The sequence below is a fragment of the Chlamydotis macqueenii genome, chromosome 12 (genome assembly GCF_036417535.1).
Source record: "Chlamydotis macqueenii isolate bChlMac1 chromosome 12, bChlMac1.mat, whole genome shotgun sequence".
NCBI classification, from domain to species: Eukaryota; Metazoa; Chordata; class Aves; order Otidiformes; family Otididae; genus Chlamydotis; species Chlamydotis macqueenii.
This window is the reverse complement of record NC_141567.1, coordinates 878,355-894,207: the sequence shown is the minus strand read 5'-3', so window position 1 is coordinate 894,207 and position 15,853 is coordinate 878,355. Positions and strand designations below refer to the sequence as shown.

The 15,853-nt window shown below is 41.0% G+C and overlaps 1 protein-coding gene across 6 annotated transcripts in view; it reads left to right on the top strand.

Moving 5' to 3' along the window:
* The window catches only part of SPG11 (SPG11 vesicle trafficking associated, spatacsin), a 43,677-nt gene that overhangs the window by 14,853 nt on the left and 12,971 nt on the right, over positions 1–15,853 (top strand). For all 6 annotated transcript variants that reach the window (XR_015259864.1, XR_015259860.1, XR_015259862.1 and 3 more), the window contains exons 20-36: positions 387–453; positions 902–1,067; positions 2,218–2,423; positions 3,008–3,116; positions 3,633–3,792; positions 4,933–5,190; positions 5,415–5,615; positions 5,933–6,040; positions 7,162–7,327; positions 7,739–7,953; positions 8,313–9,054; positions 9,908–10,050; positions 11,513–11,711; positions 12,764–12,901; positions 13,759–13,892; positions 14,551–14,658; positions 15,259–15,427. Coding sequence is in view for 1 of the 6 variants with exons in the window: in XM_086756995.1 (XP_086613121.1) it covers positions 387–453; positions 902–1,067; positions 2,218–2,423; positions 3,008–3,116; positions 3,633–3,792; positions 4,933–5,190; positions 5,415–5,615; positions 5,933–6,040; positions 7,162–7,327; positions 7,739–7,953; positions 8,313–9,054; positions 9,908–10,050; positions 11,513–11,711; positions 12,764–12,901; positions 13,759–13,892; positions 14,551–14,658; positions 15,259–15,427 (3,289 nt within the window). In the remaining 5 variants the exon portion in view is untranslated. The remainder of the gene's footprint in view (positions 1–386; positions 454–901; positions 1,068–2,217; positions 2,424–3,007; positions 3,117–3,632; positions 3,793–4,932; positions 5,191–5,414; positions 5,616–5,932; positions 6,041–7,161; positions 7,328–7,738; positions 7,954–8,312; positions 9,055–9,907; positions 10,051–11,512; positions 11,712–12,763; positions 12,902–13,758; positions 13,893–14,550; positions 14,659–15,258; positions 15,428–15,853) is intronic.

Below are 15,853 nucleotides of genomic sequence, written 5' to 3'. Positions count from 1 at the left end.
TTACGTATTTCTGGGCAAGTGCCTTTTACTTCAGATCTGTGGTACGAGATAAACTGGAAGTTGGAAGAAACACTACCGATTATTCATTATTAGGAAAGTCTTAACTCTGCCAAGATCACAGTTTCGTGAAATACTTCAGCATGTTCTTTCCTTATTTCCTTAGACCAAAGTCTAAGCCTTTCCTTGCACTTGTTTGTGTTCTGGTCCTATGGCGTAGATAAATATGTGCCTTTGAGAGAGAACTGCACAGGATACATCACTGCTTGACAGCAGCACAGGCCATTCCTGATTGTCTGCTGCTATAGCTCCCTGAAACTCCGTAGCAGACTACAGTCAGATGTGAAAATCTGAACCTGTCTCAATATATTTTGTTTCTAATCTTTCAGTCCTTAGTGCCCTTTGATCCCACTAAATTATTTGGCTGGCAGTCAACCAACACTCTTGCTCTATCAGGTACGTTATTTCAATGTTATATGCTCTTTTACCTGAGCACCTAGGATAAAATACCTTCCAGTGGAATGATTTGGCAGATAAACTTATTCAAAAGGCCATTTCTTTTACAAAAAGCCACTGTAATTTACTAAAATTTTGTTTTGAAATTAAATCCTAGATAGGTTACATTTTTCCATTAAGCTCTTCAGACAGATTTTTTTTCTAGATGTTTTATGAGCTAGAAAAGCAGTATTTTATTCTAAAAGCAAATTGAGGGCCTAAAAAGTGATCTAGAGTTCTGATTTTACAATGAGAATCAGAGTTTCAGTGGGGTTTGGGTATGCTGAGGTTTGAATTAGAACAAGAGGAGAGATATTTGATTGTCATCTCATGCTTTGTAGTTGAAAGCCATTTTCTGGGTTTAATTCAACTGTTTATCTGCTTATAATGATGGTGATATTCTTTTTAGATGCGTCCAGTGACTTTCCTCATTTTTCATCCCCTGAACTGGTGAACAAATACGCTATAATGGAACGACTGGATTTTTTGTACTATTTGCACCATGGACGTCCGTCATTTGCTTTTGGGACATTCTTGGTCCAGCAGTTAGTAAAGAGCAAATCCCCCAAACAGTTGTAAGTCTTCTAAAAATGACAGTTGAGTAGTTCTTTTGAAGTTACAGCCTAGCCCATGGAGTAACACTGATCCTCCCCAGCAGCAAACACGCGGTGTGCATTGCATCGCTTGACATTTTAGGTGTTCTAGGAGTCTGTTCAGTCTCGCATTGAGTAGGATAGAAATCAAATATCGCCTAAAAGAAGGTGGGCTTTATTTTGAATTACCTAAATAAAATCTACACAATCAAAGGAAGGAATGAAAAAATCTTACAGTCATATCAAACACAAGTAGACTTTCCTTCTAGGGACCTGAGCCTCTAGATCACTTTGTAGAGAAAATATGCCCTTTTTTTTTTTTTTTTTTTTTTGACATTTCCTAAGGATGGCACTGCTTTAGTTACATTACTAAGACAGATAATGTGCTGGAGATTGAAGGAATTAACATTTCTGGCTGAAGCTTCAAAGTCATGTATTCAAAAGGATACAGTAAAATTACACATCTTGCTTGAATGTAGAAATTTACTATTAAGTATATTCAAAAGTAGTAGGAGTTACATCAGAACAAATCTCTGTTTGTTTTTAGAATGTCTTGTTTGTGTATTAGTCACTGTGTGTTTCTTTTCATCGTTCCTATACAAACCAGTTTCTGTTGTGTAAACAGCTAAGATTTGGGCAAAAAGGAAAACGTACCTTCATGTAGACTTGAAGTACTTAACAGTTTAAAAGACAGACAAGCATACGTACCTCTTTCAGTTACTACTCCGGAGAAAATTCAGGTGACCAGTGAGCCAGCTACTGTAGAAGCCTTTAGGGTGCCTTTATTGCAATCCACAGATTGGTTTCAGGTTCCTGATGCTGCAGTGCTTGGATTGTAAACTCTGCGATAGGACTTCCTGCATGAAAACTGCTGATTATAAGATCAAATGCATTGGGTTTAGTTTTTGTTAATGTTTATTAATTTGCAAACTGTGTGCTTATCATCTGTGAGATTTTATTCCCATACCTGTATTTTTTTATAAATATCAAACTTCTGGTTTGTAAATGTCTTTCATGCTAATTGAGTCCATGAGTTCAGTAAACCTTGTAGATACTTGTTTACGTGGGGAATATTTGTGTTTGAAAATTGGTTAGAAATTATACATGCTAACTGGTGTTCTTTTTGTTTCAGGATTCAGCAAGCAGGAAACGAAGCCTATATTTTAGCTCTTTCTTTCTTCAGCGTACCTTCAGTAGGAGCAGCCTGTGTGTGTTTTCTAGAGTTGCTCGGTCTCGACAGCCTCAAACTCAGGGTCGATATTAAAGTTGCAAACATGATTTTCAGTTACAGAACTAGAAATGAAGAATCTCAGCACAATCAAATAAGAGAATCTTTGGGTAAGGATGTCTTTTGTTTGTTTTATTATAAGGTACTATGTCATTATTGGGAAGAGAAGCAGAGATGGATTGAAAGATGGTGCCTGACTTCTCATGAGTGCAGTAAAGACATCCTGTCCTTTGAAGAGCTGAGAATTTTGGCCTTCTTTTATTCCTGCTTCTTACTAATTTTGAAGGTGCATTTTGAACCTGTCATGCCAAATAAGGCAGGAAAACTGTAATATGACATGCAGGAGTATCCCATAGACACTGCAGAACAGCTGCCTAAGGCTCAGTGTATTATTTAGTAAGGTTCAGGCTAATGTTGTGATAGTATACCTAGAGGATTAAACAAAGGGACATTACCAAATCTCTTTTCTATTCTGTACTTGAAGACTGTCTTACAGCTGCAGTGAAATCAGACGTTCAAAGCTGTACAGAAATTAAATTTACCCTAGGAATAACTTCAGAAAGTTGAATTTCTAACTCTAAGTCCACAGGTGTCTCTTTGTCTCAACTAGGAAAATACTAGTACTTTTGAAAATATTACCCTTACTCTAATCCCAAATAGCATCTCAGAAATAGTAATGCTTTCTTTTAAACAGTTGAAAAGTTAACAAAGTTGGCTGACGGTGAAAAAGCAGCAGCAGCAGCAGTTCTTATCTCCTTAGAAGAAGCCTTTTGGGATGCAGTTGAGCATCAAGGAATAAAGAAGTGAGTAAAACTTGGTTTAAAGGATTATGCTGGCAAATTGAGATTCAGCACTGAATTTTACCATTTATGTGTTCAGATAATACTGAAGAGATCTCTGTGTGTTTTATTGCAGTAAACTGGACAACAATAATTGAGTTTAGAATACAGCCTTGGTATTTCAGGTAGCAGAGGTAACAGATATATGTGGGGGAGAATAAGGAAGCGCAGTCAGCGTGTTAGGCTCACCATTCCATAGGGCTATTGCAGCAGGCTTAGGGGTGACATTGTTGGTGACTTCTCAAGGCCTACGTTGTCAAGGTAGGACGATGTACCTGCCTTGGTGGCATGAATGTCCACAGGGTGGAGCGTGGAAGCTCCCACAGTGGGAACTGCCCTGATCTGTAGTGAACTCAGTGGAAGTGCTGATGTGGCCATTTGCAGGCAGTGGATCTTAGACTACGTTACGAGTCTATATGTAGTTAATGTCCCAAATAAATACCAGTTTATTACAGCTGAAGCTCTTTGAATTCCATGCAGGACATCTAGTGATGCTCGAAGGCAGTGGTCTTTGGTAATGCAGTTCTGTAAACTCCATAACATTGGACTGAGTACATCGTACCTAAAGGAATGTGCCAAATCCAACGACTGGCTGCAGTTCATCATCCAAACCCAGCTGTACAGCTACCGGCCAGATGAGGTAAGCTCTCTGTGTATGATTTTAGATGAAGATAGAATTTATCGTGAATGTTCTTTGTCTGCGATGTTGGGGAAAAAAAAAAAGATAATGAAAAACCAGGTTGTTGTAACAGGAGAATATCGCATTGTAGAGACAACATAAAATTGAAGCCTCATCAGCTTCCAGGGAGGTAGAAGTTGTCTCCGAATGCTTGATATCCTCTGATTATGATAGTCCTTCCCTTAGAACTGGGTTTCCCAACTTTTCTACTTTTCTCTCCCTCTTGGTATGTGACAAGCTAACACAAGACAAAGGAAATGGAATCCAGAGGGAGCTGTCTGTTCAGCAGGTATAATAATACACTTCTAAGAGCATGAGAGCTAACTATTACAAGAGAAGATTAGTAAAAAAATTCCCTGTTTGAAAAATCTTATGTTATTAATCAGTAGTGGAGAAAACAGTTTTCCGAGAGGGATGATTGAGTGTTTCTTTGAAGCGAATTGGACCCAAAAGTATTTGCCAAGAAGGGACTTAATTTTCATTTTAAATATATTTTAAATTATTACATACTCATACTGTTTGTAAGTTTAATTTGGTTTTAAAAATCATTTAGTTACTGGGTATTAATTGGAGAGTTACCTTACGTTCAATGTAAGTTTTAATAAAGCCACTCATCTTTCCTTTCAAAATTTATATTGATTTTTGTGTAAAGATACTTAAGCTTTTGAGGATCTAAGTCTTCCAATTTTTGCTTTGAACATAATTTAAAAATTAATTAAATGTTACAAATAAGTAAAAATTAAAAGCAATTTGGGAAAAGTAATGTGAGGAAGCTAACTGGAAGATTCCAGTAAGATGATACTTAGCAGGCCCAGGATTTTAACTTGGATCTCTTTGTTGTTGTCTTGAAAAGAAAAATAGGTAATTATACAACAGCAGCTAACTAGACTTTCCTTGTAAAAGGATGAGCTTTAATATTTTATTGGGATAATTCACACCTACAGAACACTTTTTCCTCTCTAGATGTCAAAAAATGCGCTAGAAAATCAAATTGGAAGTGTGTTTTCTTTGTCTTTTCTGTGTGTGTAATGCTTCAGTCCTCCTCCCCCCGTTCTCTTGGGATCTCACTCTGTATAGATGCTTTTGGTTCTGTTTCCCTAGGTCATTTCTGTCCTTCAAGATTTCACACCCATTTTACAAGATCACTTGATGCTGGCGTTGGAGAAGTTACTGTTTTTGTGTCCTGATGCAGGGAGTCCTGCAAACAGTGCTGCCAGTGCGTTCAAGAGCAAATGCGCAGATAGTCTCTTTAAAATCCTCTTCCAGTGTCAGGGGAGCTCCAGCCCTTCGTGCTACCTTTTGACTGAAGGACTGAGAGAGCACGCTCCCATTCTGAGTGTTTTAGCAGCATGTTTCCAAGTGAGTATTGGTGAAGTTATTTATCTTTTAGAGGAATAAGTAATGAAAAAGTGATGGTTGTGCATAATGATGTTAAATGGTAGGTATGTGGGTTGTGTTCGTTGAGGTTTTCTCTCAGTTTTTGTAGTAATTGTGAGTAGTATGATACGTTTGGCCAAGTGACATATAATGAGGTGATGTTTGTCTCTGGTTATCATAAAGCCGTCAGTTTTGTCATTTGACAGGACGCAAACATTATTCATTGTCTCTGTGTTTGGATGATTACGACTGTGGATAATAGTACCAGAGATGAAGCAACAAACCATATTCAGAGCTCAGCAGAAAACCATGACTGGGATCTTCATGACCTGTCAGTTATCTGGAAGGTCTTCTTAAGAAAGCAAAAAAGTAAAACACTTCTAAATGGCTTCCAGCTCTTTTTAAAGGTAAGGTAATGCCTTTTTAGTGGTATGCTTGAGTGTGTCTCGAATCATCTTGGGGAGGAGATGGCCTGTAGATTACTCCTCTGTCTTGCCATTTGGGGCCTAGATAACCTGGATGTAATCCACTGAAAATCCCAGTCAAGTCAGAAAATATTTGACTGAAAGTTCTTCCAGCTGTTACAGATTTGTAGATCATGTGTCAACCGTGCACACAGTTTTAATAAATTAGAACTTTATTGTTCTGGTACTGATGAAGACAAATTCTACGTTTATCGAGGTACTTTTAGGACAGAATTATAACCTCTTTTTGTGTCTTAAAGGATTCCCCTTTGCTGTATATGTTGGAGATGTATGAACTGTGTATGAACTATAAAAAATACAGTGAAGCTAAAACCAAACTGGACGAGTTTCAGGAAAGTCTCACAAAAGTAAGCAAATTAATTTTCTCTAGGTGTCCTTGGCTAGGTCTTCCCATATTAGAATGGGATAGGCATCTACTGTCGTGTGTCACAGTAATGAAAAGGGTGTGCTCGGAGTGACCTGGGAGCTCTTGTGAAATAGTACATTTCAACAGATTCTCTTTATTGCTGGCAGTTCATGGAAAAATGTTTTTGACAATTCAAAACCCGCAGTGCATTGTTCTAAAGCACTTTGTTTTGCGTTGATACGAGCATAATGAAATACAATGTCATCCTCTCTGCCTGAGCAGTTTACTGTCTGAAGGGTGGCATTGACTCAGGTAGGACCACTGTTGGTAGATCGAATTGTTTGTGGTAAGTGTGGGATGTTCTCTGGTCTGTACTGACCAGGGCACATCAATGCTGGGCTGACAGACCAGTGACTTACAGGGGTTGTCTGTTTGAAACAGACAGCTTTTTTGAATATGTTTCAAAGTTTCTGAAATACTGGTTTAGTTTTGGTAGTTGTCAGAAATTGTGTAGACTTTTCCTTGAAAATGACTCCGTGAGCTGAATTACACACTTCAGTTAAAACACTGATTTAGCAGTTGGTTTGAAGAGGCCCAAAATGGTCTTGTGCAGTGTTCATTCTTTGTCGCGTGCAGATGTTTTCACAAGTTATTTCAGTTCTTTCCTTTCCATCACAGCTTTTTAGCTCCCTGAATATCTTGGTAACTAACATTGCATGCCATTACTGATTTTCCTTCCTGCAGTTCCAGTTGAGGCTGCATCAGTTTCCTTTCCTATACACCGCTCACAGAGTGGGTGTGCTTAGAAAGTGTATAGCTGCGTGACAAGAGCTGTTCATCTAGCAATTTATTTTGTCTGTCCATTTCTCATCTGTCTTGCGCATTTATCTTTTCCACGATTATCAGGAGTAAGGTCACCTTGTCATAAAATGTATTACTTTGAGATCAAAGTCAGACATACGTCAGTGATGGATCCGTGCCCCCTGGGGAATGGCAGTTCATTGTTTCTGGAAGGAGGAGGTAGATCTGGGTAGACCTTCTGCTTCCAGTGCGATTCCCACCAAAACACAGAATATATTTGCAAAAAACACCCCCAACAATTAAAAATCTTTATTTACACAGCTTAAAAGTGCAGATGAACCAGCAGCAGCGTCAGAATTACCTGTGCAGTGGTTGGAGTCACAAGCATTGTTTCTGCTTGAATTGATGCTGCGGCAATGCAGAACGGAGTATGAATTGGGAAAGCTCTTACAGCTGTTTGCTGCAGCAGATAGTCTTCTACTCGACGGTAAATACAGCTTCCTGTTAGGTGTTATTAGGGCTTTAATCTAAAGACCACAGGCAATGTTTTTGAAGTTGCTGAAAATGTTTACTTCAAGTATATTCCTACTGGTTTGTTTTTGTGTAAGAACTTACATAACCAGGCTTGGTCCTTGTGGTGAGTTGCAGTGGTGAAAACGTAACTGTGTGTAAGTCTGTGTGGGAGAGCGAGTACGTGCCAGTGTTGGTGAGGAGTGCACAGATTATCTACAGAAGGATTTTAGTTATGGGTTTAGAGCTTATTTTCAGTGCCACGAAAGCTTTAGAGTGTAAAAGCTATGCTCCTTCTCTGGCAGAGTTACGTACTGAAATAAGTAGCAGAATTTCCTCAGGTTTAATTCCTCAGCTGCCTTTAATTGTTTGTACTCTTTTAAAACAGGCCCTTACATGAAGAAACTCTGTGCCCTGAGTGAGACCCTGAAGGATTCCTCCATATCAATTAATCGCTCCATCTTAACAAGTTCCAATATGGAGACATTTCAGAGCGAATGCAGATCGATTCTGGAGCAGCTCCAAGAAAAAGGAATGTTCTCGCTGGCGCGGGAGGTAGCAGCCCTGGCTGAACTGCCTGTGGACAATGTAGTTACCCAAGAGGTACAGTATAGCTAAGTCATGATATCCGCCTCTTAATGCTCCATTACTGGCAGCACTGAGAATGTGACTTTTCAGCCTTCCTGAAGTACAATTTTTTCTTCAAATTACTTTTTATTTTAAGTGCAAGTACACCAGAGAAGCTGACTATCAGTGCTGAGCTGAAAAGGACGGTGTAGCTTTCCTTATTCTTTTACTGTTTTAACCTGCTCTACAATCCGTTTTATTTGGTGAGAAAAATAGATGGATTTGTTGCATACCGGGACACGTACTCTAAATTCAGGTTTTCAGTATTCTGGCCATCCAGTGTGATTTTTCTATTTTGGAAAGATAGTTGTTTAAAACCTCTGTAAATTTTGCAGGTTCTGAGAGATCTACGTCATTTAAGAGACATTGGACAATGGCATCAAAACCAGACAAGAATTGAATTCTGGAAAAAATGTAACGACAACTTCATGAAAAATTCAATCTCCAGCAAAGCTGCATCTGATTTTTTTTTAAATCAGGCAAACACAGTATTTGAATCTTTAGCTCATGAGAAGATAAACAGCATTATGGAGAGACATTTGTTGCTTACCCTAGCTGGCCATTGGCTAGCCAAGGACGACTCGGTGTCGCTGCACAAATTAGAAGAAATAGAGAAGCAGATTTGGATTTGTCGCATTGCACAACAAATGTCATCCCCAGATGAGGGGTCAGACAAGTCAAGATTTTCCTCCCGCGTTGTAGTGAACGGGGATCTTACCTTTGACAAGTTAGCTAAGGAGTTTTCTTTTTCAAGGCTACCTGCTCTGAACACACCAAAGTACTTAAAACTAGAGGGTCTTGCATTCGGGGAGTCTCAGCAGACCTTGACTAACGAGGAGGAGGAATCGCTCAAGTTTCTGATTGGATGCCTGCTTGATGGAGGAAGCGTGCATGAAGCCAGCCGTGTTTGTCAGTATTTCCATTTCTACAACAGAGATGTTTCACTGGTGTTGCATTGCAGAGCTCTGGCTTCAGGGGAGACTGGTCTAGACAAATTGCACACAGATATTCAGACTCTCCTTGCAGCAAGAGAGAAGACTGAAAGCAGTGCATCTCAGCAAAGCAGAGTCCCAAGCGGTGAGTTACACTGGCCAGTTCAGCCACTTGACGAGTAACATTGCTGGGGTTCCGCTGGATTCTTCCTCTTTTGTTACAGTGTTGGTTTCCCCCAGAATGTCTGTAGGAAATATGTTCTTCATGACAGTGAATTATCTCCTTGGTTCATAAATCCTCTAGTGAAAGGAATTTGAAGCCTTCTAATATACACTGCTTGTATGTGCTTCGGGCAGGGTGTTTCTGCATGCAGTGTCTATAGTCTGGTAACCGTTCCTTTTTTTATGGTTCGCAGTTCTGTTCCAGTGAAGTAGCACGGAACTTCATCCGTATTCCTGCTTTTGGAATACACGTTCTAATAAATCTTCAGTGTGTTTCTGGGGCTGAAACATGGAAATGCTTTAATTAATGTGTTTCTCTGAATGCTTTGTACGTTATAAAGTGTTTAGTGTTTCTTCTTAATAGCAAAGCTAAGGCTAATAATGTTTATAGTTGAAGTACTCTGCATATTTATGAAGTCTGAATGAGAAAGCTGTCAGCTGGAACGTTACTTCTAATACAAACATGTATAAAGCTTAATAGAAAGAGAAGAGAATAAATGAAGCCTAAGCCATCAGAAAGACTGCTGAACCCTTGTGCTCCCTTATGCTTAGGAATTTTACATCTGAGATGTTATTGTGGATATTTGGACTCATTTGTATTCTGACATATAAACCTTAAAAAAAAAAGAAATCAGAGGTATCAGAGAGTTCATTTTTCAAAGGCTGAGAAATTATTATATATTTGCTACAGATTTCCGGAGTCTTGCTCCAAGTCTAAGGCTTGCTGGTGTTACCTGTGTTTATGAGAAAGGACTTTATAGTATTTTTGTTTCCAGCGTCGAGCTTAGGAGACTGGACACACCTTGTGGCTCCATCTGCAGACGATCAGGTTGTTACCAGTCTGAAGGCTCTCATAGATGAATGTGTCCATGGCAGAAACTACTGCAGACAGGTTCTCTGTTTGTATGAACTTTCAAAGGTATGTGTCTGGAGAAACAAGTCATTTATCAAGCTGTGCTGTGGAAGTTTGTGGAGGAAGGGATAAAGAGTGGTGAAAGTACCCATCAGGTGCCCAAAGCTTCAGAGGGTGAAAGTAACAGGGCTTTGTGTGGAAAAAATGCCCAGGTGCTTCCTGGGCATGAGGTGTGGAAATGAACTCAACTCCCAGACTTGCCAGGCCTCTGCCTCTGACCCCACTAAGCCAGATTTCAGCCTGTGTCGCTTTGATGTGACTTTTTTCTAACCTTGCAAGCGTATGTTGTTCATCTAGAACTTGGCTTTGGGCTTTTGTTGTGGGATACCTCCATAATCAACACCCACCCCGAAGTAGACAGAGAGATAGCAGCTGCCTTAGCAGTTTTAGCAGAGAAGCGCTCCGCAGGCTCCACGCAGCGGCAGCTCTTTACCCAGCGGCTGCTCAGAGCACGGGCTAGTAAGTTCCAAGTGGTTTGACCCGGGCAGTGATACGAGAAGTAGCCGATTGTTGTTTGCTGCCTCTCTGCTCCTTCACCTTCGTGATTGCCAGCAGCCCACCTCTGCTTCTCCAGAAGGTGCTGCTGAACGCTTCTCTCAGGGTACAGAACCGCTTTCCATGGCATTTGGTGCGTATTTTTGGAACACAGCATTAGTTTTTTTCTGACTGAAGAACAGCAGCATGCGTGCTGAAAATAGTAGTATTGTCTATATCATAGAGATTCTTAGATTTTCCTACAGAATTCTTAATTCCTTGAATATTTGGAGTGAGTGCTTTAGGTCTGAGCTACTAAGTAGTAGTCATAAGACTGGCTTACTCCCTTTTACACCACCCATATTCTCCTCGCCTGAAGCTGGATGGCCATACTTTTGAATTAAGAGTTGATCTTTGTGTTTATGAGGTGCATTATCCAACTGATGTGTAACATTGGTAAAATTGTAGTATGTTACGGCAGAGCGTTTGCAGAGCCTCACCAGCTGCTCTTCCAAATGTAGCAAATGTGAAAACTAGTCTATCTTTTTCACTGAGAGTTCGTGGTACATAGAGAAGAGGAGAAGGAACCTCATAAGTAGAACTTATGTAGTAAACCAGAATTCTTTGTTTGGGAGGAAATATTCCTGTCTGTCTTCTAGGTATTTTAAGTGTAAGGTTTATATTTGGTTCAGGAAAGCATCTCTGTCCATGGTGACAGCTCTGTGAGTATTAAACTTCAAAGACGGAGACGTGCCGTCCTGCTCTGGAGAGCGCTAATGCTGAAGGCACGCAGATGAAGGCACTGATAACTGGTTTGTGTTTTTGGAAACGGAGTTTTGTCTGCTTCTCCAGCACTCCCCTCTTGCATCAGCTCATCGTTAAGAAGATGTACTTCTTAATCATATCTATATATATCATATGTATAATGTCAGTATATGTTCTGGACTGAAATTTTTGCTGTGTAGAGTCTTCTGAGTGTATGTGTGTTTCTTAGGAACTGAACTGCTCCTACAGTGAAATCGCAGCCCGCAACACTGAACAAGTGCTTCGAGCAATTCTGTCGTCCCGTCAGCCCGACAGATGCAGGAAAGCTCAGGCGTTCGTCACCACACAGGGCCTCCAGCCTGAAACTGTGGCAGAGCTAGTGGCTGAAGAAATCATGCAGGAGTTACTGGCCTCTTCAGAAGGAAAAGGTAGTAAAGAGGCTTGATCTTGTATTTTAGCAGTTTTGGTTTGTAAGTGTGATATTTGTGTGTCTGAAAAACAGTGCTTGCTCTTGAGATATTTGAGTGCTAATTATAGTCAGTAATGTTTGGGCAGCTCTTGTGTAATGTTTGTAAACCGTATACACCTTGTATAAGGTTTCATACAAATGTGTCTTTTTAGTTATTTTTGGATGCAGTGTGGTGTTGCAGTGTTTAAGGTTTTATTTTCTATGGATTTAAATTTAATGGTTTTTTTAAGAAGGGTTTTTTGAGTTTCTTAACCATGATCTTTGCAGCCCCACATAATCTGACTTGGAAAGACTTATGTTAATTTCTTTGTGAAGTGTGACAAAAAGGTTTTCCCTTTTTTTTGACTTTGTGAAATGAGGCATGTTCCTCAAAACAGCAGGAGTTTATCTGGGGGACTTTTCTATTTGAGTAACTTCTAATTTGCCCCAACATTAATGACAAAGTTCCACGAGAAGCAGTGAGCCATCAGAGGAGATTCATGAGTCCGGCGGTGCTCTCCTCTGCTGCTGCTGTCTTCCGCCCCGCTGCCCTGCACTCCTGCCGCTAGAACTGCCAGTTCACTTGGTTAGCTCCGGTGATTTGGTGCACCTCCTTTGGAAGAGTCAGCTTGCTAACCCAGCAGAAAACAAATCCAGAAAAAAAGAGTTTTCTGTTGAGTTCATGGGTTGAACTGGTTCATGGAAGAGTGTGAATCAGAGCGACTGGGTCAGAATTGTGTTGTGTAAGGCAGAGGAGCAGCGGCAGCCTGCTGAATTTGTGAAATTGTAGCTGTAATTACAGTAGCAATGCAGTTGTTCAGTAGGATTTCAGTGGATTGAACTGGCAAAGAAGTAGTATCTGATTCTTAAATTTAAGCAGTAAAGTAAAAAATGTCTTCAGAGTTGTAGTTCTAAGCCCTGAGTCCATCTGGATGAAGTTACAGTGGTTTGGTTGGGTTTTGCTGTTAATGCAGCTAATCTCTCCTGAACAGTTAGCACTTGTGACACAACTCTCTCTCTGTGTGGACACAGGACAGAAACATGTTTCAAACCCTGCAGCTGAGAGTCAGGCATTCCTGCAGCTCGCCAAGCTGTGCCAGGATCACACGCTGGTTGGCATGAAGTTACTGGATAAAATTTCCTCAGTGCCACGTGGGGAGCTGTCGTGCAGTAAGTAAATGGCGAGTGATGCTTGATGTAACTAGTGTGTTACTAACCATGGCGTTGCTTGGTTTAACATCACGTCATGAAGAATAAAAGCAGTGCTGATGGAAGCCTCTGTTACTGGTTTCAAATTTGATACCGAATCAGTAGATCTGGGTATACGCACAGTAAATAAGCGTGCTGCTTAAGCGTTGCCTCAGTTTCCTTTCCAAACAAAATGCAGACTTTCTGTGCCAACAGCTGAAAAATGCAGTCAGTGAGTTCCCTGAACTTCTGTAGCTGTGTGTTACAGAAGAATATTGAGACTTTCTTGGTATTAATCACAGTTAGAGACTGCTTGCTTTATCCATTTGTTAAACTAACTTTCTAGATCTTTTGTTACTGAGTCCATGGAAAGTGGAGTTCGCAAAGATGCGCTGTTTTACCTCATTTGTTTAGTGCATGGAATTCATGAACGATTTTTCAAACCCAGATGCACAACTTGTGGCCTTCCTTTTCCAAATGCAGAGCTGACTGGTACTGGTGGGCTGCTGATGTATTCTTATGTTTGTCCATCAGCTTTTGGTGGAGGAGGTTGGAAGTTTTGTGTGTGAATAAAATAACGTTTCAGAAAATTATCCAAAAAACCCAGATTTTCCTGCAGATTGACAAGCCAGACTGAATGCATGCTGTTATAGAAACTGTTATTTCTTAAAATTGCATGGGACAGAACCATAATAGCTCAACTTCCTAATCCTGTCCTGCTGTTTGTAGCTGGAAAGACTGCGTATCCTCCACAGGGACGGCATCACTTTTGGAGAGAGGCATAATAATTAACTTCTTCAGCTTATTAACTGAACTACCTGAGGTGTTCTGTTCTTCAGTTACAGAACTGCTGATTTTGGCCCATAATTGCTTTAGTCTGACTTGCCACATGGAAGGAATCACTCGAGTCCTCCAAGCAGCACGGCTGCTCACAGATGAGCATTTGGCGCCCAACGAAGAGTTCGGACTTGTGGTACGTGTCTTTGATGCCGGGTGTTTATCCGGATGCTCTGTGGAGGTTTCCATGCACGCATTAGAAAGAACCTTGCTCGTGAGCGGGTGGGTGGCAGACTGGAGTCCAGCCTTTCCCCTCTGGTTGACTGGTCTTGCCCTGCCTGTCCCTAGAAGGTAAAAGCAGGTGTCTGGTCCGATGTGCGCCGGTGATGATTTTTATGTCCCAGAAGCTCTTAGAAGACTTCTCTGGAACAACAGAGGTGGAGGCAGCGGAGTGGTGAGGTGGCAACGATGTAGTAAATCAGAATGGGAATGTCAGAGTAGTTCAGCTACTGGTGAAATGTGATGATTTCTGTTACCAGGCTATCGGGCATCTTCGCGTCCTGCCTGGAAAGGACTCCTGGGGTCTGAAGCATGCCCTTCATTGCTAAAAGGTTCACTGCATATTTTTATTTGGTAAAATTATATCCTTCACCTCACAGCAAAAAAGATGCAGTGGGTTGGTTTGAAAAGAAACCCTCCGTGGCTCTAAGGGAGCATCTGCTTGCCTAACGCAACTCACCGGGCCGTGTAGCTGTGTTAACAAGCGCAGCACCCTGGCCTCACGCAGCACTGACTGCTCTGAGGGGATTTTCTGCTTTACTTTGAGCTTCATGCTTACACTGTCATTTCCCCAGGTTCGTCTTCTCACTGGCATTGGCAGATACAATGAAATGACCTACATATTTGAACTGCTGCACGAGAAGCACTACTTTGAAGTGCTCATGAGAAAGAAATTGGATCCGGTAGGTGGAGGGGGATAAAGGGGAGGAAACTTTCAGAGAACTGGTGGCTACATCAGAAACTGGTATTTACACCACAAGGTGGAACTATCTGGGGATTTTCATTAGTGGAGTGTAGGAAGTGTTATTCAAGTTTCATAGTATTAAATTAATTCTGGCTTTTACTCTGGTTTTAGTTTAACAGGTTTCTTCTAATTAGTTCAGTGCTGCAACGAGAGCAGCATTGAAACTTCAAGCTTGGGAATATTACTTGGAGTTTTCATGCCCTGCTTGGGTTTTACTTCCAGTTAATATTTCACGGGCTTTTAAAAATCATAAATATTTATAGCTTTCTTGTAACATAAAGTCATAGGCAAATGTCAGTTTTGACATTTTAACGTGAATACATGAATGCATAGGTGCTGGATTTCCTTACTTGATGTGATGCAGTTAAGCCCAGGTATAATATTGCCATTATGTTTTAAAACAGGGTGGAGAAACCTCAAAGAAGGTAATGGTCACTTTTGGGAAAATTGTGCCAGAACAGATTCGCTTGTGGGTAACAAAATGTGAATTAAAATAACGCTCTTCAAATCTTAATCTGGTATTCTTTCATCTGAGCAGAGTGGGACACTGAAGACGGCTCTGCTGGATTACATCAAGCGCTGTCGCCCAGGGGACAGCGAGAAGCACAACATGATAGCCCTCTGCTTCAGTATGTGCCGAGAAATTGGGGAGAATCACGAGGCTGCTGCCTGCATACAGCTGAAACTCATTGAGTCTCAGCCATGGGGTGAGTGCAAACAGCGAAACCGAGCAATACAGACAAGTTTGTTTCAGAAGAAAGACATGATGGGTAAATGTAGGATTGCCTGTGTTGTCCTGGTATCCATTAAACTTCCACGGTGGAAGGAGGGTCCTATTTGCCAGCCTTGGGGTGTTCTCGTACTTAGCAGTGTGTCTGGCTGCTCTGGTGTTTCTCAAAGAGTTGAGATTTTTGGCTCTTACCTGTGCTGTTCCTGTCACACCATGCATGGGAGGAGGTAAGGACGCACGCACGTTCTCCTGGCTTTAATAGGATGTGACACAGTGGTGTTTTATCTGAAGTGTACATACAAAGTGTTGGGGGTTTTGTGTTTGCGTAAGGGAACTCGTTAACGTCTAAACTTAGCGAGTCCTGTACGGCCGGGAGAATGCACGGAGCATGGAGATCTGGCTG